Below are 23,533 nucleotides of genomic sequence, written 5' to 3' on the forward strand. Positions count from 1 at the left end.
TAAGAAAAAAGCCACAATAAATGATGAATTGTTAAGTTGAGGTAATATAAATGTGTTATGTTTTTTAGGTTGTTTTCAAACCTCTTCTGAGTCATACAGGGATCCAGTCACAGGATGCAGTGCCTCTCTGCTACCGAATGTACTTCGGAGAACACCTCTCATTTTCAGGAACTTTGGACTGCCTTAGAGCAGATATCGTGGATTCAGACACAGCCAAAGAGAGAAAAGGCAAAAGAGCAAGAAGGTGTCTTACATTATTATTGTTTTTATGTAAAGTTTTGTACAAAAGTTATAATACTTGTTTTTTTTAACTTTGCTTTCTTCCAGTGCTGATGCGGTAGTAATTTTAATAGCGTAATGAGAAGATAACTTCCATTTAACAGAAACAGTAGTCACATTTCCTTAAAAACCTGTTGATTTTATCAGTAGGTTATGAGGCCTATTTTTAGGCATATTTTTGTAAGATGTTAGTACATGTATGAGGGTCAGCCAAAGCACTTATGTTGATAAATACACTTTATTTACTGTTGCAGTAGTTTAATTTTTATGATCTTATGGATTGTAATTTTATATATTATTCTTAGAACTTACTCCTAACCTCCTTTCTGAGTTGACTTGTAGCAGGTTGTATTTTCTATTAGGAACAGAGTAGAAGTCTTGCTGAGAGTATGGGCTTGCTTTTCACAATAGTGTGGTACCATTAATAATGACCATGCAAGCTGAAACACTGCAGAAGTGACCTTAATGATTATAAAGATTAATGGGGAAAATTACCTTTGTTTTGTGACCTGGAAAAATGTTTGTCAAAATATTAAAAAAGCCTCTTACTATTTATTATAAATGTATAGGAAAATGAAAAATACAGTAAAACTAATATTTTGTTCATACAATTTAAAACATTAGAAACATGGAGAATTAAGGTGTTTTATTTCTTTCTTAAAAACTCATCAAAGGGTAGTTTGTATAGTCCTTACCTTCTTATCATCATGTAACTTACAACACAGAATGAGCATCTTTTCTGTGCCTTAGCAAATGTCATACGCCATTCTCAGCAGTTTCCAACATTTTACCTTTGCACTTTGTGTCATGAAATATCTTCCCTAGTTCTTTTCACTAGAAAGGTTTTTGCCCACATCACTTTCTCTGGGATACCTTCATCCTTTTTGCCATGACCACTTCCTCTTTATGCTAGTAAGTTTGCCTTCTCTGAGCTCCTCTAGCTGCATATCTAGAGTTTCTAGAACAGTGGAAGTGTCAACATTTTCATACTCAGTTGTTTTCTTCTATAACTCCATTTACTTTTTTAAACTTTATTTTTTATTGAGGTAACATTGATTTATAACATTATATAAGTTTCACATGTACAACATTACATTTCTACTTCTGTATACACTACAGCATGCTCGCTGCCAAACGTTTGGTTTCCTTTTGTTACCATGTGTTTGATCACCTTTACCCATTTTGCTCCCCCCTCCCTTACCTGAACCCCTTCCCCTCTGGTAACCACTACTCTGTTCTCTGTATCTGGGTGTTTGTTTTTGTTTGGTTTGGTTTATTTATGTTATTATTTGTTTTTTGTATTCCACATGTAAGTGAAATCATACGGTATGTCTTTCTGTTTGACTTATTTCACTTAGTATAATGCCCTCAAGTTCCATCCATGTTGCTGCAGACAGCAAGATTTCATGTTTTTTTATGCTGAGTAGTATTGTGTGTGTGTGTGTGAGTGTGAGTGTATACCATATCTTCTTCATCCATTCATCCATTGATGGGCACTTAGGCTGTTTTCATATCTTGGCTATTGTAAATAATGCCATGATGAATATAGGGGTGAATATATCTCTTAGAATTAGTGTTTTTGTATTATTTTGATAAATACCCAGAAGTAGGAAAGCTGGATCGTAAGGTAGTTCTAATCTTAATTTTTGGAGGAATTTCTATACTGTATTCAATAGTGGTACACCAGTTTATATTCCCACCAACAGTGTATGAAGATTCCCTTTCTCCACATCCTTGCCCATACTTGTTATTTCTTACTTTTTGATGATAGCTATTCTAACAGACATGAGGTGATATCTCATCATGGTTTTGATTTATATTTCTCTAATAATTAGTGATGTTGAAAATCTTTTCATACGCCTGTTGGCCATCTGTATGTCTTCTTTGGAAAAATATCTATGTAGATACTCTGCCCATTTTTAATCATTTTTAAAATTATTGAGTTGTATAAGCTCTTTATGTATTTTTTGGATATTAACCCCTTATCAGATATATCATTTGCAAGTATCTTCTCCCATTCAGTAGGTTGTCTTTTCCTTTTGTTGATGGCTTCCTTTCCTGTGCAGAAGCTTTTCATTTAGATGTAGTTCCATTTGTTTATTTTTACTTTTGTTTCCCTTGCCTGAGGAGGCATATCAGAAAAATCTTGCAAAGACCAATATCAGAAATCATAGTGCTTAAGTTTTCTTTCAGAAATTTTCTGATTTCAGGTCTTACATTCAAATCTTTAATCCATTTTGAGTTGATTTTTGTGTATGGTGTGAGATAGTGGTCTAGTTTCTTTCTTTCTTTCTTTCTTTTTTTTTTTTTTTTTTTGCATGTGACTGCCCAGTTTTTCCAACACCATTTATTGAAAAGACTATCCTTCTCCATTGTTTGTCTTTTGCTCCTTTGTCATAAATTAATTGTGCATATATGTGTGGGTTTATTTCTGGGCTTTCAATTCTATTTCATTGATCTATGTATGTTTTTCTGCCAATACCATGCTGTTTTGATTAATTTAACTTTGTAATATAGTTCAGAATCAGGGAGCATGATACCTCCAGCTTTGTTTTTTTTTTCCCTCAGGATTGCTTTAACTATTCAGGGTCTTTTGTGGTTCCATATATGTTTTTTGTTCTCTTTCTGTGAAAAATGTCCTTGTGATTTTGATAAGGATTGTGTTGAATCTGTAGATTGCTTTAGGTGATATGGGCATTTTAACAATGTTAATTCTTCTAGTCCATGAGCACAGAATATCTTGCAATTTATTTGTGTCTTCAGTTTCTTTCAACGATGTCTTATGGTTTTTGGTATACAGGTCTTTTACCTCCTTGGTTAAATGTATTCCTAGGTATTTTATTATTTTTGTTTCGATTGTAAATAGGATTGTTTTCTTAATTTCTCTTTCTGCTGGCTCATTGTAAGCATATAGAAACAACAGATTTTTGTATGTTGATTTTATACCCTGCAACTTTCCATTTACTTTTTATTGAATTTCATCACCACAATCTTATTTTGCTTCATTTTCATCTTTGCTGTCCAGTTCCCTTTTAATTAACCATTTTTGTAAAATGTCATGTGGGTTTATCACAAGGAGGCAATATAACTACATGCTTTACTGTCTGTGCATGAAATGAAAAACAAATGTGCACTGACCAGTCACTGACAGACTTTGACAGAAGTGATGTGGTTGGTCAGTGATCATGATGTACATCTATTATTTATGTAGTGATTTGTGGACTGAAGAGCTAGCAGCAAGTTTATACTTTATGCAGTAAATTTCAGTTAAAATTTGAACCATGTTATTGGGGTCTGGTGTTATTTAACTATAAACCATGGTAATTGCATCCATTCACATTGGAATCATCAAATCCAGACACCAAAACATTAATATCTGCTTACATTCCTGGATTAGAGTTTAAAGTCCTGAGTTAAATTTGTATTTCTATTTACAGTAGCCTACTTTCATGTAAATATATACATACATATAAATATATATTAATATGTAAAAATATATGTATATATAAAAATGGTATGTATACACACATAGTATATGTATCATCAGATATAATTAGGTTATGCATAATTATATTATATATAATATGATTATATATATTAGATTATATTTACAGCCTACTTATTGGCCTGCTAAATGCCATATAATACTGCTACAGACCAGACCTTCATCTGACCACACTTCCCTTCTTATGTTTCCAAATTCTTTGAATGACTTTGAACTTACTGTCTTTAGTCTAGCCGAACCTAACATGCCTTTTAATTTTTCTATTATCACACCACCTCTGAATGCTCTACATTCTTATTACTCCACCATGGTTAGCTTTTATTTCTCAGATCTCCTGTAACTCCACCTTAGATCTTATTTATTAGGAAACTTTTGTCACAGTACACTTTTCCTGGTCATTAATTTTAGTCTGGTCTGGGCTTTTTTTGTAGCACATTGTTCATTCTACTAATTATTGTACCTTACTATTGGGTTATAGTTTCTTATATAAACATGTATAACTCTCCTAGACCATAAAGCCAGAACAGTTATTAAATCATTTAGCATAAGTCCTGGCATGTAGTATGTCCTCATAAATATTGGTTTCCTTATATCTTTGCTATCTCCAGTCAAGATAGGTGAACATGTTAGGGGCTTAATAAATATTTAATTTTAACTTTACCCATGTGGCTGCTTTTGCCTTAAATGACTGCTTCATTATGTAGCTAGATTTCTTCCCCCTTTTACTTGAATCTCCTCTCCTTAAGACTTTTTTGCCTCGCTTACATGTTTTCAGTTCTTGTTTTTGCAGTTTTGGATTATTTTAATCTCTTTTGAGTCTCTCGTCTATATCTTCTAATTCTCAAAATCTAATTTTTCCTTCTCTGATTGCACACTTAGCATTGATTATATATAGGCTTACTCTAAGCTTGTACATTTTCTTGAATTATACCACAGAGTGGAATTTTTCTTATTAAATAAGAAATACTAGTATTCATTAAGGAATTATTAGTCTCTAATTATAATTTCTTTAAGTCAAATTGAAAATATCAAAGAATCTTGGAGAGGTTTTTTTTCCCAATAGAAAAAAATCCTATGTTTAATTTAACCTATATGACTACACATTCATATTTTACATGGAAGAAGAGGGGAAAAATATCTTTTAAAAATTTTGGTGCTTGAGGTTTATTGTTATTAGTAGTTGATTTATGAAAATCTGAGATATTTTGACATTTTAATATTAAAATTGTCTATAATATTTCTACCTGAAAAATTTTAGATATGCAGGGGATTTGCCAAAATAACTTTTATAGAGGTTTTAAGTCTTGTGTGCATTTCTCATTTTTGTTTCAGTTGCTCTTCTTAGCACTTTCAACTTGGCAAAATATGCCAGCAGGGTTTCATTTCAAATAGCAAATCAAAATATATAAAATGTGATGAAATTAAATATATAAATCATATATTTAACAGAACAGTAGAGGATGGTTAAGGAAGATGTTCTGGTTGACCTACTATTGACTTTAAATTCTAATACCGTTGGGGTGTGCCATCAGATGGCAAGAAAAATTATTTTACCATTTCACTGAAATCATTAATTAAGTCTGATTTTGACTAGTCATAGAGTAAGATCACGAAGGAAGACTTAAGGCCCAGTTTCCCACTTATGAAAAAGTTGGAAAAACTTATTCTACTTGATCTCTTACTTAAAATTATTTAAATGGCTTATTCTTCACCTTGGAGATTATTTTGCTAACAAGTTAATAAAGATTGTGTGGTTCTGGGGAAAAAGAAATAAAACCTTGTCATTTTCTTTTTTCATTTTTCCACATTTTTAGGCAAGGCCATGTGAATTTTCCTCCACTTGAGTTCAAACCAGCATTGATGTTGGAAACCTTTAGCATCAGCGCTGTTGTAATGGAAAAGTCTGTGTGCACCCCTCAGAACTCTACCAGTGCTCTTTCTTTTCATGATCTCAACAAGCGTTATTACAATACCTTTCACTGCAACTTTACTATTTCCTGTCAGTCAATAAGCCAGCATGTAGATATGGCTTTAGTTCGTCTTATTCATCAATTTAGTACGATGATAGATGACATCAAAGCGACTCAGACTGACATTAAACTTAGCAGATATACAGCTGGATCAGCTTCTCCAACGCCTACCTTCAAAACCAGAAAACATCGGGATTTTCGCTCATCTGACTTCAGCCGCAGTTCTAGAGGAAGTCTTAATGGTGGCAATAGAGTAAATAATGCAAAGAACAAACGGACCAACAATGAGAACAACAAAAAGGAGTCTCGAAACAAAAATTCATTAGGAAGATCTGAAAGAAGAACTTCAAAAGTGTCTAGGAAAGGTTCAAAAGACGTGGCGGATCATATGACTATCCATATGGATGACTCTGACTCAATTACAGTGTCAGAACAAAGTGAGCCTTCAGCTGAGTGCTGGCAGAATATGTATAAATTGCTTAACTTCTATTCACTTATCTCTGATCCAACAGGAATACTGGAAAAATCTTCAGAAACATTTGGACCAGCAGGTAATGGATATTTTTATATTTAAAATTTTTTCCGTTTAGAATAGCAATAATACTAAAAAAGACAAATTTATTCATCATGTTTTCTTAATGTTATAATTGGATAATTGAAATGAAAGAAATTGGCAGTCACCCAAGGAGAGAAAATAGTGATGGCGATCAGATATTCTGCTACCTCTTTTTCCCATCCTTCCTAACCCTTACACAGTATGCTCCTAAAGAATTCACACAGACCTGCTTTCAAACACCTGACTGTACTATTTATTTTCAAATATGACCATGGGAAAATGTTGAAAAATATAAGAAATCATTTTGGTGGGGAAGAGGACAAAGACGGCCAGTTTGGAATGTGCAGGAAAGAAAGGTCAGTTGATGTCCTTCCATTTTGCAGTTTTCACGTCTAAACCTATATATTTCTGTTCACTTAAAGGAGTCCGGAGCCCTACAGAGCCAACGTGTAAAGTTGTGTTTGAGAATGAACAAGACAAGAACAGTTTGACAAGGACGCAGAGGAAGCGCAGTGTGGCAGCTGCTGAGCCCCAGCACGTCACTCTAATAGTGTTTGGGGTTGGCATGGTGAGCCGCACACACCTGGAGGCCGACATTGGTGGGCTAACCATGGAGTCAGAGCTGAAGAGGATCCACGGCAGTTTCACACTGAAGGAAAAAATGAAAGGCAGGTGACATTCTAACCCTGGGGCGCGTTTTTTCTGAAGAAAGCCAGTGCCATGTCTCACAAATTCCTACTTGGCAACTTTTCTTCAGAGAATGGAACTTCCCATTTATACAGATCAAGAGTGCTCATGTATATAGTTTCTTTTTGTTATTCTTAACGTTTTTAAAATTCTTGTAAGTATTCTGTGCCAAGATTTACTTCTGAGATTTAAAATGTCCTTAGGCTGTTTAATGTCATTAGGCTCTTTAGTGCATGAATGGCATGTTAAACTACATATTCAGCATCATTCCAGTTTTCACGTATAATACATATGTATATGTGAGTGCATAGAAATAAAAATCTTCAAGGAAATTTTTTAAAAACTCGTTTGGAAATAGTTTAAATTTCATTGTACCTTTAAAGTTATCTTTTGTCATTGAACATATTATGAATAAAATGACATTTTAATATGAAGTGCAACTCTATTTCCAGAATTCATACACTTTTTTTTTCACATTTTAAGATGTTTTACATCAAAAGATGACTGAGACATGTGCCACTGCTCATATTGGTGGGGTCAATATTGTGCTGCTTGAAGGGATTACACCAAATATACAGTAAGTGTGGTTTTTTTTTTTTACTATTCTCTTAAACTTGTTTGTTATAGTTTTACAGGGAACTTAAAATTCATTGGATGAATCCCGTACCTACTAAGTTTTGAGATTTATATTACTTAATGTTGCCAGACACTGTGATTCTGTCACTAAGAACATCACAAATGAAATGTTCTCAGAAAACTTATTTATTCCTTTTCTAAAATTGGCCTACTGCCACCCCTCCACCCTAAAAAACTGACTCCCGGGGCATTTTAAGATTGTGTGACAGGAAAAATGATTACAATGCAAATTTCAGTTAAACATATGAGATGCAAAAGCTCACATAATTCAAATAGTTAAGTGTTTAAAACAAAATTATAGTCAGAGAATATAGACTGTCTCTTGATCTTATTCTAACTAATCATTACCCATATTCATGCTGGGTTTCCAAACTTTATCTTGCCATTTTTTCATTTAAAGAATTTAACAATAAAGCCTGTGAGACCCTTCTAATAGTATAGGTAAGCTTTCTGTAGTGAGTATACCATTCCATATTGCTTTTTTTTGACTCTTTGCTCTCACCTTTTCTTTATATGTTCTATTTGTGGGTCTGTCCAAAATTGTTCTGATAATGATTACCTTTATACATGATATTTAGATCACTGTTTGGTTGTCAATACATTTAACTGTTTACTTTGCTCATACACTTGGGAGTATAAAACTTCATTCCTAACTTCCTTTCAGTGCAGCACTTTTATGCTATAACTACAAAATGTATTTTGATAATTTAGGTCAGATTTTGAGGATTTGCTCATTCTTAATATTATAACTAGTTAATGTCCTACTATTGTCCCTTAAAGCATCTATCATGCTAAATACTGATAAATAGAGGATTTGGTTCAATGTTATAAATATTAAATATTAGTTTTACTTTGACTCATTACAGGTCTATTCATAACATTTCAAACATGGGTAATGTGATGACTGTCTTGGGGAACATAAAATGGATGGATGAAATGGAGGTCTAAGTCTTGCTGAGGCAGTTTGGACCTGTATATCTAGAACCAAAGAGTATATTTCATTATAGCTGCCTAAATGGTCCAGATTACATGTCCTAAGCAGTCTTTCTAAAGACCAGGAAATTCCAGTAGTTGTGAGAAAAGATCTTTTCTGATCATTCAGTATGGGAGGAGAGGGGTATTATTATGTAATAATTACCATCTAAAGGAGTTATCTATCATGGACCTGGAGCCTCCTATACATTATTTTATTTAATCCTCACCACAGTCCTGTTAACTGGGGTGTTTTATCCCCACTTTACAGAACAATAAATCGAGATTCAGAAATATCAAAGTGTTTTCCTAAAATGCTTAAAGTCATACAGTCAGTAAGAAGAGATGCCTGAACCTCTGCACCTTCTACCTCACTATGATGCTACTGCAGGAAGTCACCATAGACCTTGGGTTTCATGATTCCTTTGTTGAGTCTAAATTTAAAGTATTATGGTCACTTTGACCTATTCAAAAGTACAGCAGGGCTTCCCTGGTGGCGCAGTGGTTGAAAATCCACCTGCTGATGCAGGGGACATGGGTTCGTGCCCTGGTCCGGGAAGATCCTACATGCCGCGGAGCGGCTGGGCCCGTGAGCCATGGCCGCTGAGCCTGCGCATCCGGAGCCTGTGCTCCGCGACGGGAGAGGCCACAACAGTGAGAGGCCCGCGTACCAGAAAAAAACAAAACAAAACAAAACAAATTTCTTTAGATGTCTCGTGGGTTTTATTTACTCTATCCTCTTGAACCTCTTATCTCCATTATCTATTATCTCTTAAGGGCTTCAAATAGTCTCTAAATTTGCAAACGTATTTATAAAATTGATTTTTTTAAAAAAGTATTAGTTGATAATTCTTGCCTTTAAAAAAATCTGAAGCCAAGATCCCTTAACTTTTTCATTAAAAAAATAAAAGTTATTAATTACTCACTGCCAAACTCTAGTAGTGTTAAGACTTTCTGGATTTAGTCTTTGGCTTTTCACTTCCAGTTTCAATTAAAAGGAAATGGAACTTTAAAAAAATAGTTGAAAAGGTTCTTGAAAATTTTAAAAATGGAAAATAAAAGCTTTCCAAATGATTGCTCATATTGTCAGTAATTTATGCATGAATGTTTATTTGCTTCCTTTTTGTTTTCCTGCTTTCTCTTGAATCTTCATCTGTAGACTGGAGGACTTTCCTACATCTCCTACAAGCACAGCCAAACAAGAGTTTCTGTATGTCATTATTATTCTTTTTCATGGACTTTGTGATTAACATAGTATTGAATAGTTTTAAAGATAAAATATTTAGATTATCTGCATGGCTGTGAAAGTATGTAGTTATTATTTTGTAGCTTTAATATAGATCCTTTTGTAGATTAAAGTTTACTGATTTTCAAGGAAAATACACAGGTAAGGACTACCTTTTTGGTAATTCATACCTTGTTTTATTGTTGAAAGATTGTAACACTGTAGTTGTGTGTTGCTTTGTGCTTTTTTAAGACCTGTTACAAACCCTTGTTAACGTTTGATATGATAATAGAAGCTAAAATTTTTAACTTTGCAAATGAGTTTTCACAAATTTGCAAAACTAATTATTAAAACACTAATATATGAAAATATCTACATTGGTCAACCTTATAATAATTCTGTCTTTAAGATGGAGAGAGTTCACTGCTCTGTTGTCAGCTTTTATGTATGGCTTTTACTGTGTATCCTTTTGTATTTTGACCGGCTTGATTTGGCCTGTGTATATCTGATATTTTGTGGTAGTGATATATTTAAATACTTGTCACATGAGTCTTACCACCATGACAATTTAGTATGTTACTTAGGACTGATATTTTCTTTCAGCCTTTTCTATAAAATTTCAGTATGCTGAATAAATAGATGAATCTGCATATTTTGTTCCAGGCTGGTAAGATTATCAATACCTGGTGAGATTTGTTTCATTGCGTATTGATAATAAGCCATAGTCAAAATATCATCAGTCAGCAACCCTTTGTTGGGATTATCTGTGATCTATGTCACTTCATCAGCCAACTAGAAGTACTAAAAAAGAATAAATGCACTAATATTAAATTAGAAAATTGATTGTTTTTGGAAACCACTCTAAGGTATAGAAAAAATAGCTAATTCCACTTTAGAAGTTACAGTAGCTAGAGAAGATTTATTGTTTCTCTCTTTTTTTATCACTGAGTTCTCTGGATGTATAATAAAAAAAAAATCAGTACTGTATGACTTTAGAGAGGATGCTATTTAATGGCTGAAGATCACATCTTTATCCACTCAACTAATTAGGTTATTAGTTGCATATTATGGCCTGCTCACTGTGTTATGTTTCAGAGATGCAACAGTAAGCAAGTGAGAGGTAGTTCCTGTCATAATATCACTTATAGGACCACTCCCTCCTTTTTTAGACCTTCCTGCTGAGAGAGTTAACACGTAAGGTACAATTGCCAAATGGGAAAGAAAGCTCGAATGATTTTTAATAGTTAACTGAATTACACCTGATCCCAACACTCTCTGTCCACATTGTAGAGATTTCCAGGCAAAACTGAACTGAGGCAGGCAGCATGGGTCAGGGTACATAAATTAGTTTACCTCCTTTTCCTGCCTTTAAAGTCTGGGCCTGCAAGATCAAGGAGGTGGGGTGGGGGTGGAGATAGAGTAGCGATAATGAGGCCCCAAAGTAAATCCTCAAACTCTCAACCGGCACTACGAGGATGGCTGGCCTGCTTTAAAGGCCCTGTGGCCTGGACACAGGAAGAAAAAGAAGATGCAGATAAGTCCTTGCCTGATTAGGCACTGTGGTGGTTATAACAGGCTCACAGTGGATCTGCCCTACCACCACTGCCAATGAATTCTTGAACCAAGCTTCTTGGTCACTTGCCATGAACTTTTTACATATATGAGGCATGCCTGGCATGCTACAAGTTTTTATAGTCTTCTCTTTAAAAAGACTTCAACCACTTCTTTCCTGTGTAAAAGTCTTATGTATACTACATGTTTTTTGATCTAGATTAAGTGACAGCTCTTTTAAGAATTAAAATAGATAATATATGAATAGATAATAATGAATAGATAAATCTGAAATTATGAATAGATAATTTATGAATAGATAAATTATGAATAGATAATTCATATTGGCAGCTTGTAAATTGTTTAATTCCTCATTCTGGGTCTCCTTACATGTTTGACATGTACAGTTTGACAAGAGTTAATCAGACATCCTCTACAGTGTCTGTCTCAGTTTGATCAGTGTAGGACTATCCTGTTGTCTAGCTCCAAGGAACATTACTCACGCTGTAGTCATGGGCATCATTTACATAGCCTACAGTGTGATGGTGCCCTCTAGAGTTGGGCAACACAGAGCCCCTGAAGTCCTTAACATCAAAATTTCCACTGGAAATACCACTGTAGGATCTACAGTAGGAGAGCAGTCAGCCCCATAGCTTTCTATTCTGACATTTGGTGTATGATTGAAAATCAAGGGTTGTGTATATGCTTCTATAATCACAAGTAATATTCAAGCAGACTTCTATAGATTATAAAGGTAAAATAGTAAGATAGGTGTAGAATTTCTTGAATGTCATGATAACAAGACTTCTTTGTAAATGTATGCTTAGTTTCATTCAGTAGATGAATACTGTTCACAACTAGAAAGCCCTTTGCATTTTAGCACCATCTGAGTGTTCTGGCTCATGTTGAAATTGAATTTAAAATGGAATCTCATTGATGATAAATAGTAGCTTTATTTATTAAAATAGTTAAGATTCAAAATTCAGTAACTAGTCAGCATCCTAGAATCTATACTCTTGCTAGCTAGAACAATTCCATAGATTACTTTTTTCTTTTTCTAGTCAGTGATAGTCTTTGAGAAATAGTTTCCTTTGAAGAAGAAAGCAAATACAGTTCTCTAGTAATCATTTTCGAATTTTGTATAATACCTGGATTTCACTATGTAAATAATCAGAACTTCTAATAGAACCACTGTTACGCTTCTCAAGGTTTATTCTTACAGAAGTTAAATGTAATGAATGGATGATTCCTTAGGTCCTTGAGACTAAATAAATTCTCTGTGAATCCTCTGTAGCCTAAGTAGAGATAAATGTGTGTGAACTGACATGTAGTTAATATGAAATTTGCATTTTGTGTGTTTTGCTAAATCTGTTGTCAAGCATTCTTTGCTCATTTGAAAGATAACATATATGTTAAAAGCTTTCCTTTTACTACTGGGCCTTTAGTGGTGCAGTTCATTGACATGAACCTTTCCACTGTGTGTGTCAAGACTGCTTCATCGTGGCTTTTACATACATGATTTATCACATGATATCTGTGGAATTCCACAGTTGTGTTGAGTCATTCTTCTGCTGTACTTCTTTCTGCTCATTCATTTCACAAAATTCAGTGAGTGTCTACCATGTTTAAAGCACTGTTCTAGGCATTGGAAAGAAAGAACAAGAAATCAAGAAAGACAGTATTTCTATTTTATATCTGTACCAGCAAAGCTTACCAATTTTTAATTAAGTAGTAGTTACTCATTATGAATTGGACTTCTATCATTTCTTTGCTACTCACTGAAAAAAAAAATGGAAAATGCAAGTTATATTTCTTCCTTCTCATTAATTTCTTTTAACATATTAGATGATTGTTAGATTAATTTCTTTGGCTGATTAGATTTTAAGAAGTATAGTGAGTGTTTGTTTCTTTTCTTTTAATTTTCACTGTTTATATTTTCTTAGTGGTTGTGCAGATGCCTAAAATATGTTGAAGAAAAATGGAGTTCTGAATGGGGAAAAAAATCAAAATGGGATTTTGTGTGTTGTATATGTGTAATATGTCAGTGTATTCTCTTCCATGTAAGCACATACATACATTCTTCTGTAAGCTCTTTATTAAACAGAATAATATTCAGTATAAAATGTATGTCCATATTTTTAGAAAACATTATTTCTTTAGTGTGATTTAAATTCATGAAAAATCTTGTAATTTACTTCATTGAATGATTTAAAAACATTTGTCTTGCTCTCAAAATACTTTTTCAAAATTTCTCTTTACTTGGCCATATTTTAATGATCCTCCTTCTCTTTAATTAGAACTGTAGTGAAATGTAGTATTGCCAAGTCCCAAGCCCTCTACAGTGCCCAGAGGGGGTTGAAGACTAACAATGCCGCGGTGTTCAAAGTAGGAGCTATCAGCATCAACATTCCCCAACACCCTGCCACCTTACACAGCATGATGGTTCGAAGTTCTCACCAACTATCTAAGCAGATCTCAGATCTCATCAGACAACCTTCTACAGTGTAAGTTATTTATTTAAGATCTGTGATTCTATATAGTATTTCATGTCATTCTTCGCTGTGTTAACAATAGTTTGGAGGAAGACAGAAGGTTACATCTAAGTAGTGACTATTATGGATAGTGGGGCAGGTGAAAAGTAGCTAAACATGATTGTGGGAGAATCATATTCTGAATATTATTAAAGTACTATGTCACAAATGCAATTGTCAGTCTTTCATATTGCATCAGTAAAGCTTAAGAGATCCTAGAGATTAGTGGACATTATAACATGTTACTAATAAAAGGCAAATTCTAGGATTGTAGCAATATTTCTTTACTTTGAACTCACTGAAATTTGTGAGTGCATAGATTTATAAAGTTGCAGTGGCCATTTATGTCCCATGCGTGGTTTTGTGCTGACCTCTATGTGAGATTATTGTACATGGTTCAAGGCAGGATTTGAATATACCATTTAAATATTTTAAAAGGCAGTAAATGGGACCTTTGCACAGTAACCTTTATTCCCTGGGTCTGCATTGCCAAGCTTTCTTCCTGGTCTCCAAAGTTATAGCTAATTAATAACTAATAAAAATATAAGTAAAAGGTAAAAAGTTGTCTTGTTATGTTTCCTTTTTCCTAACCTGTAAGGCAGAAAATAACAAGTGTGTATTTTGACAGTGTCTTAAAGCAGTGATTTTTCCAGTTGTCCTATTTAGATCTTTAATTCTGATGTAATATTAATTCATGTCTGGTTGACTAAGTAGTAATAATTTAAACATGTTTCTCCTGTCAGTGGAATATGGAATCCAGAATGTGTACATGAGCCTAAGTTATAAAATACCCTAAGGAATTTTTCCTTATTAGAATGTATTGGCAGTGGAGTGGAGTAGTTAAAAACAAAAAGACTCTAGAGTCAGATTGACTGAGTTCAAAACTGATATCACCACTTTCTCGCTATACTTCATTTGTAAAATGGAGATAATAGTGCCTAATCAAAGGGTTTTGTGAGATAAATAAATTATATGAAATGCACAAAGCAATAAGAATAATACCTGGCACATAGTAAGCACTCAAATAATTACTGCTGTTGTTGGTGTTGGTGTTATTTTATTAATAGTGCTAGTAATAGTAATAGTATTAACAATCAACAGTAGAGTGCATAATGGTTGAGTCATGGAATTTGGAATCAGACAAACCTCCAGTTTCACATTAATGATGTGAATGGCCTTGGCAGTGTAACATTCAGTTTATATTGTTATTACTTCATCTTGTTTACTTTTCTAGATCATCATTTTTCAATGGCTGTTCTGAGGAAGTCTTAATATGATCTGGTATTAGAAAGAAAACATCTGTTCATAGTTTATTTTTGCTCTTTTACATTGAGAATACCAATTTTATACAATTTTTATTTTTATACAATTTAAATTTTATTAGTAGCTGTTCTAATTGTCTTTTTTAAACTTTTTTTTCCTGCTCTATAGCCCACAGCCTGTAAAAGAAGATATTGCAACCCCCCTACCTTCTGAAAAAACCCCAACAAGTGTTAATCAAACTCCTATTGAAACAAATGAATTTCCTCAGCTACCAGAAGGTTTAGAGAAGAAGCCTATTGTCCTTAAATTCAGCACCATGTTAGATGGTATAGCCATTGGAGCAGCACTTTTACCATCTCTGAAAGCAGAATACAAGATGGGAAGAATGAGAAGTCATGGAATGACAGGTAACATTGAAGTTTGAATTCATTCTTAAAATTTATGACTGATTTAAGAAATCAGTAATATTTTGGTGAAACAAATTTAGTTTTATAGATTTTTAATGAAAATTTAAATAATTTTAATCAAAACACTTTTAAATTTCATTAATGATGTTCTTCATTCAGTCAAGTAAAAATAGCAATACACTTCCTTGAATGACCAGCATGGACCCTGCTTTCATTTGAACTCTTTAGAGTTATCCACTCTTTAGAAACCATTTCCAGCTTAAGCTTGAATTGAATACATTTCTACAAGTTGGATACATTTCTACATTGTTAGGTTCTTATAGCCTGAATAACTTGGTTTATTTTCACGTTGAGTACATCTAGCTTAAATCAGAGGTTATTTGACTTCTTCAAAATAGCTATTTTTATAAGATTTTGTGATCCTTATATATCCTCTCCAAAAGCACTTTGCTGTTGTATTTTTATTCTGAAATGTATCATGTATACAAAAGTATGTCAGTTACATTCACACAGTTTATAGAACTGTAAACTCACCCACCGATTACACATCCTAAGAATTAAAACATTACCAGTACTTTGAAGGCTCCTTCAATGAATATTATTACTACCAGATAATAGTCCCCATGAGTGCTTGGTTAATAATCACTATCATGAATTTTGTGTTTTCCATTGCTTTGCTTTTCTTTATAGTTTTATTACGGAGACATATACTCACAAATGACCAATTTTGTTGTAGCCTGTTTTAAACTTTATTCATATGGAGTCCCACTAATGTATATTTTAACTTGGAATTTTTTATTGCACATTTTCTTTGATTTATTTATATTCATCCATGTATCTTTGGTTCATTCATTTTTCAGTGAAATATAGTAGTCCGTTAAGTGACTATATCACAATTTATTTATCTATTCCGCTATTGATGGACCTTTGCCTCATTCTATTTTTTTGCTATTACATTTGTTCTCATACACATCTTCTGGTACATATGTGCAAGAGTTTTTCAAGGATATTTACTTAGGAGTGATACAGCTCGATTATAGGGTAAATGCATCTTCAACTTTACTAGGAAATATAAAACTGTTTTCCTTAGTGCTTGTGTCCACCAGTTTTTACCCTCCTATCAGTATTAGATTGGAGTTCCCACTGTTCTGCATCTTTGCCAACACTTGGTATTATCGACTTTAAAATTATTGCTTGTCTGGTAAATGTGGAACGGTATCTCATTGTACTTTAATTTATGTTTCTGTAGTTATTAATGGAGCTCAATTTTTCAATATGATTAAGGGGTCCTTATATGTTTTCTTATATGAAACACCTGTTGATGGTTCTTGTTTGTTTTCTGTCCATTTGACCATTGAGTCATTTGTATTGTTCTTGGTTCACAGAAATTCTTTGTATGTTTTGTATATTAAACCTTTGATGTTATATGTTCAACATATATTGTTACCCAGTCAGAGGCTTATTTCACTTTTTGGTCTTTTGATCAACATATACTCTTAATTTTAATGTAACTGCATTAATATTTTCTTGTTTAATTGTGTAGTTTTATGTCTTGAAGAAGACATAAAAATATAAATTTTTATATCCTTCTGTTCCCAGGATCATGAGAAGATTCTCTCATATTTACTGTTAAACATTTTGAAGTTTTGCTTTTCACATTTAAGTTCCTAATCTGTAAGGAATTGACTGGTTTTTTCTTCAGTTTGGTATGGAGTAGTATGCATAACCAGTTACCTCAGCATCATTTATTGACTAATCTGTTATTTTTTTCAGTGATAGATAATCCAACTTTATCATCTATTAAGTGTTTATGTATATGGGGGTCTATTTCAGAGAACTCTATTGTGCCTCAGTGGCCTGTTTGCACCAGTGTCATACTGATACTTGACTTCCTTTTTTTAGAAGTTGTCCTGGTTATTTTTGTTTATTTGCTCCTTCAGATACATTTTAGAATCAGTTTGCCAAGTTCCCTGAAAAAGCCTGTTTGGATTTTCATAGAAATTGAGTTGAATCTATAGATTTACTTGGGGGAGAATTAAAAATATTGATTGATATTGAGAACTGACATAGTATTTAACCTTCTTATTCCTGCATATGTCTATCTCTCTGTTTCTTTAGATCTTCAACGTTTTTCTATAAAGTTTAAATTTTTCAACTTGAGGTTTTTGTGTATCTGTTGCAAGATATGTTTATTTACTTAGATACCTAGGCACCTTATGTTATTGTTGTTATTACAAATGGTATATTTTATAAATAGCATTTTAAACTAGTGGTGGTATGTACAAATGCACTTGATGTTAATCTTATACTCAGCAACCATATTAAACTATTTTATTTTATTATTTTTTTTTGATTTTAAAGTTTATTTATTTATTTTTTAAATTAGTTTCTGCTTTATAACAAAGTGAATCAGTCATACATATACATCTGTTCCCACATCCCTTCCCCCATGCATCTCCCTCCCTCCCACCCTCCCCATCCCACCCCTCCAGGCAGTCACAAAGCACCGAGCTGATCTCCCCGCGCTCTGCGGCTGCTTCCCACCACCTATCTACCCCACGTTTGGTAGTGTATATATGTCCATGCCTCTCCTTCGCTTTGTCACAGCTTACCCTCCCCCCTCCCCACATCCTCAAGTCCACTCTCAAGCAGGTCTGTGTCTTCATTCCCGTTCTACCCCTAGGTTCTTCATGACATTCCTTTTTTTTAAAATTCCGTATATATGTGTTAGCATACGGTATTTGTCTTTCTCTTTCTGACTAACTTCACTCTGTATGACAGACTCTAGGTCTATCCACCTCATTACAAATAGCTCAGTTTCGTTTCTTTTTATGGCTGAGTAATATTCCATTGTATATATGTGCCACATCTTCTTTATCCATTCATCCGATGATGGACACTTAGGTTGTTTCCAGCTCCGGGCTATTGTGAATAGAGCTGCAATGAACATTTTGGTACATGTCTCTTTTTGAATTATGGTTTTCTCAGGGTATATGCCCAGTAGTGGGATTGCTGGGTCATATGGTAGTTCTATTTGTAGTTTTTTAAGGAACCTCCATACCGTTCTCCATGGTGGCTGTACCAATTCACATTCCCACCAGCAGTGCAAGAGTGTTCCCTTTTCTCCACACCCTCTCCAGCATTTATTGTTTCTAGATTTTTTGATGATGGCCATTCTGACTGGTGTGAGATGATATCTCATTGTAGTTTTGATTTGCATTTCTCTAATGATTAATGATGTTGAGCATTCTTTCATGTGTTTGTTGGCAGTCTGTATATCTTCTTTGGAGAAATGCCTATTTAAGTCTTCTGCCCATTTTTGGATTGGGTTGTTTGTTTTTTTGCTCTTGAGCTGCATGAGCTGTTTATAAATTTTGGAGATTAATCCTTTGTCAGTTGCTTCATTTGCAAATATTTTCTCCCATTCTGAGGGTTGTCTTTTGGTCTTCTTTATGGTTTCCTTTGCTGTGCAAAAGCTTTGAAGTTTCATTAGGTCCCATTTGTTTATCTTTGTTTTTATTTCCATTTCTCTAGGAGGTGGGTCCAAAAGGATCTTGCTGTGATTTATGTCATAGAGTGTTCTACCTATGTTTTCCTCTAAGAGTTTGATAGTTTCTGGCCTTACATTTAAGTCTTTAATCCATTTTGAGCTTATTTTTGTGTATGGTGCTAGGGAATGATCTAATCTCAAAGTTTTACATGTCCCTGTCCAGTTTTCCCAGCACCACTTATTGAAGAGGCTGTCCTTTCTCCACTGTACATTCCTGGCTCCTTTATCAAAGATAAGTTGGCCATATGTGCGTGGTTTTATCTCTGGGCTTTCTATCCTGATCCACTGATCTATCTTTCTGTTTTTATGCCAGTACCAGACTGTCTTAATTACTGTAGCTTTGTAGTATAGTCTGAAGTCAGGGAGCCTGATTCCTCCAGCTCCGTTTTTCGTTCTCAAGATTGCTTTAGCTATTCGGGGCCTTTTGTTTTTCCAAACAAATTTTGAAATTTTTTGATCTAGTTCTGTGAAAAATGCCATTGGTAGTTTGATAGGGATTGCATTGAATCTGTAGATTGCTTTGGGTAGTAGAGTCATTTTCACAATATTGATTCTTCCAATCCAGGAGCATGGTATATCTCTCCATCTATTTGTATCATCTTTAATTTCTTTCATCAGTGTCTTATAGTTTTCTGCATACAGGTCTTTTGTCTCCTTAGGTAGGTTTATTCCTAGATATTTTATTCTTTTTGTTGCGATGGTAAATGGGAGTGTTTTCTTGATTTCATTTTCAGATTTTTCATCATTAGTGTATAGGAATGCCAGAGATTTCTGTACATTAATTTTATATCCTGCTACTTTACCAAATTCATTGATTAGCTCTAGTAGTTTTTCGGTAGCATCTTTAGGATTCTCTATGTATAGTATCATGTCATCTGCAAACAGTGACAGCTTTACTTCTTCTTTTCCAATTTGGATTCCTTTTATTTCCTTTTCTTCTCTGATTGCTGTGGCTAAAACTTCCAAAACTATGTTGAATAAGAGTGGTGAGAGTGGGCAGCCTTGTCTTGTTCCTGATCTTAGTGGAAATGGTTTCAGTTTTTCACCATTGAGGACAATGTTGGCTGTGGGTTTGTCATATATGGCCTTTATTATGTTGAGGAAAGATCCCTCTATACCTACTTTCTGCAGGGTTTTTATCATAAATGGGTGTTGAATTTTGTCGAAAGCTTTCTCTGCATCTATTGAGATGATCATATGGTTTTTCTCCTTCAACTTGTTAATATGGTGTATTACATTGATTGATTTGCGTATATTGAAGAATCCTTGCATTCCTGGGATAAACCCCACTTGATCATGGTGTATGATCCTTTTAATGTGCTGTTGGATTTTGTTTGCTAGTATTTTGTTGAGGATTTTTGCATCTATGTTCATCAGTGATATTGGCCTGTAGTTTTCTTTCTTTGTGACATCCTTGCCTGGTTTTGGTATCAAGGTGATGTCGGCCTCGTAGAATGAGTTTGGGAGTGTTCCTCCCTCTGCTATATTTTGGAAGAGTTTGAGAAGGATAGGTGTTAGCTCTTCTCTAAATGTTTGATAGAATTCACCTGTGAAGCCATCTGGTCCTGGGCTTTTGTTTGATGGAAGATTTTTAATCACAGTTTCAATTTCAGTGCTTGTGATTGGTCTATTCATATTTTCTATTTCTTCCTGAGTCAGTCTTGGCAGGTTGTGCATTTCTAAGAATGTGTCCATTTCTTCCAGGTTGTCCATTTTATTGGAATAGAGTTGCTTATAGTAATCTCTCATAATCTTTTGTATTTCTGCAGTGTCAGTTGTTACTTCTCCTTTTTCATTTCTAATTCTATTGATTTGAGTCTTCTCCCTTTTTTTCTTGATGAGTCTGGCTAATGGTTTGTCAATTTTGTTTATCTTCTCAAAGAACCAGCTTTTAGTTTGGTTGATCTTTGCTATCGTTTCCTTCATTTCTTTTTCATTTATTTCTGATCTGATCTTTATGATTTCTTTCCTTCTGCTAGCTTTGGGGTATTTTTGTTCTTCTTTCTCTAATTGCTTTAGGTGCAGGGTCAGGTTGTTTACTCGAAATGCTTCCTGTTTCTTAAGGTGGGATTGTATTGCTATAAACTTCCCCCTTAGAACTGCTTTTGCTGCGTCCCATAGGTTTTGGGTCGTCGTGTCTCCATTGTCATTTGTTTCTAGGTATTTTTTAATTTCCTCTTTGATTTCTTCAGTGATCAGTTCGTTATTGAGTAGTGTATTGTTTAGCCTCCATGTGTTTGTATTTTTTACACATCTTTTCCTGTAATTGATGTCTAGTCTCATAGCATTGTGGTCGGAGAAGATACTTGATACAATTTCAATTTTCTTAAAATTACCGAGGCTTGATTTGTGACCCAAGATATGATCTATCCTGGAGAATGTTCCATGAGCACTTGAGAAAAATGTGTATTCTGTTGTTTTTGGGTGGAATGTCCTATAAATATCAACTAAGTCCATCTCGTTTAATGTATCATTTAAAGCTTGTGTTTCCTTATTTATTTTCATTTTGGATGATCTGTCCATTGGTGAAAGTGGGGTGTTAAAGTCCCCTACTATGATTGTGTTACTGTCGATTTCCCCTTTTATGGCTGTTAGTATTTGCCTTATGTATTGAGGTGCTCCTATGTTGGGTGCATAAATATTTACAATTGTTATATCTTCTTCTTGGATCGATCCCTTTATCGTTATGTAGTGTCCTTCCTTGTCTCTTCTAATAGTCTTTATTTTAAAGTCTATTTTGTCTGATATAAGAATTGCTACTCCAGCTTTCTTTTGATTTCCATTTGCATGGAATATCTTTTTCCATCCCTTTACTTTCAATCTGTATGTGTCTCTAGGTCTGAAGTGTGTCTCTTGTAGACAGAATATATATGGGTCTTGTTTTTGTATCCATTCAGCCACTCTGTGTCTTTTGGTGGGAGCATTTAGTCCATTTACATTTAAGGTAATTATTGATATGTATGTTCCTATTCCCATTTCCTTAATTGCTTTGGGTTCGTTATTGTAGGTATATTCCTTCTGTTGTGTTTCTTGCCTAGAGAAGTTCCTTTAGCATTTGTTGTAAAGCTGGTTTGGTGGTGCTGAACTCTCTCAGCTTTTGCTTGTCTGTAAACGTTTTAATTTCTCCATCAAATCTGAATGAGATCCTTGCTGGGTAGAGTAATCTAGGTTGCAGGTTTCTCTCCTTCATCACTTTAATTATGTCCTGCCACTCCCTTCTGGCTTGTAGGGTTTCTGCTGAGAGATCAGCTGTTAACCTGATGGGGATTCCCTTGTGTGTTATTTGTTGTTTTTGCCTTGCTGCTTTTAATATGATTTCTTTGTGTTTAATTTTTGACAGTTTGATTAATATGTGTCTTGGTGTATTTCTCCTTGGATTTATTCTGTATGGGACTCTCTGTGCCTCCTGGACTTGATTAACTATTTCCTTTCCCATATTGGGGAAGTTTTCAACTATAATCTCTTCAAATATTTTCTCAGTCCCTTTCTTTTTCTCTTCTTCTTCTGGAACCCCTATAATTCGAATGTTGGTGCGTTTAATGTTGTCCCAGAGGTCTCTGAGACTGTCCTCTGTTCTTTTCATTCTTTTTTCTTTATTTTGCTCTGCATCAGTTATTTCCACTATTTTATCTTCCACCTCACTTATCCGTTCTTCTGCCTCAGTTATTCTGCTATTGATCCCATCTAGAGTATTTTTCATTTCATTTATTGTGTTTTTAATCGATGCTTGATTCATCTTTAGTTCTTCTAGGTCCTTGTTAACTGTTTCTTGCATGTTGTCTATTCTATTTCCAAGATTATGGATCTTGGAAATAGAATCTTGGATCAGCTTTACTATCATTATTCTGAATTCTTTTTCAGGTAGACTGCCTATTACCTCTTCATTTGTTAGGTCTGGTAGGTGTTTATCTTGCTCCTTCACCTGCTGTGTGTTTTTCTGCCTTCTCATTTTGCTTATGTTACTGTGTTTGGGGTCTCCTTTTTGCCGGCTGCAGATTCGTAGTTCCCGTTGTTTTTGGTGTCTGACCCCAGTGGCTAAGGTTGTTTCAGTAGGTTGTGTAGGCTTCCTGGTGGGGGGGATTAATTCCTGTGCTCTGGTGGTTGAGGCTCGATCTTGTCTTTCTGGTGGACAGGTCCACGTCTGGTGGTGTGTTTTGGGGTGCCTATGGCCTTATTATGTTTTTAGGTAGCCTCTCTGCTAATGGGTTGGGTTGTGTTCCTGCCTTGCTAGTTGCTTGGCATAGAGTGACCCGCACTGTAGCTTGCTGGTCGTTGACTGAAGCTGGGTGCTGGTGTTGGGATGGAGATCTCTGGGAGATTTTCGCTGCTTGATATTATGTGGAGCTGGGAGGTCTCTTGTGGACCCGTGTCCTGAAGTTGGCTCTCCCACTTCAGAGGCAC

The 23,533-nt window shown here is 34.5% G+C and overlaps 1 protein-coding gene across 2 annotated transcripts in view; it reads left to right on the forward strand.

Annotated features, from left to right (window-relative positions):
• The window catches only part of BLTP1 (bridge-like lipid transfer protein family member 1), a 216,686-nt gene that overhangs the window by 127,049 nt on the left and 66,104 nt on the right, over window positions 1-23,533 (forward strand). For both annotated transcript variants that reach the window (XM_081223831.1, XM_081223832.1), the window contains exons 46-52: window positions 69-244; window positions 5,599-6,305; window positions 6,733-6,978; window positions 7,481-7,574; window positions 9,765-9,815; window positions 13,679-13,885; window positions 15,344-15,582. In XM_081223831.1, coding sequence (XP_081079957.1) covers window positions 69-244; window positions 5,599-6,305; window positions 6,733-6,978; window positions 7,481-7,574; window positions 9,765-9,815; window positions 13,679-13,885; window positions 15,344-15,582 — 1,720 coding nt within the window. The remainder of the gene's footprint in view (window positions 1-68; window positions 245-5,598; window positions 6,306-6,732; window positions 6,979-7,480; window positions 7,575-9,764; window positions 9,816-13,678; window positions 13,886-15,343; window positions 15,583-23,533) is intronic.

The sequence above is a fragment of the Mesoplodon bidens genome (assembly GCF_964165515.1).
Source record: "Mesoplodon bidens genome assembly, chromosome: 1".
Classification (NCBI taxonomy): Eukaryota; Metazoa; Chordata; class Mammalia; order Artiodactyla; family Ziphiidae; genus Mesoplodon; species Mesoplodon bidens.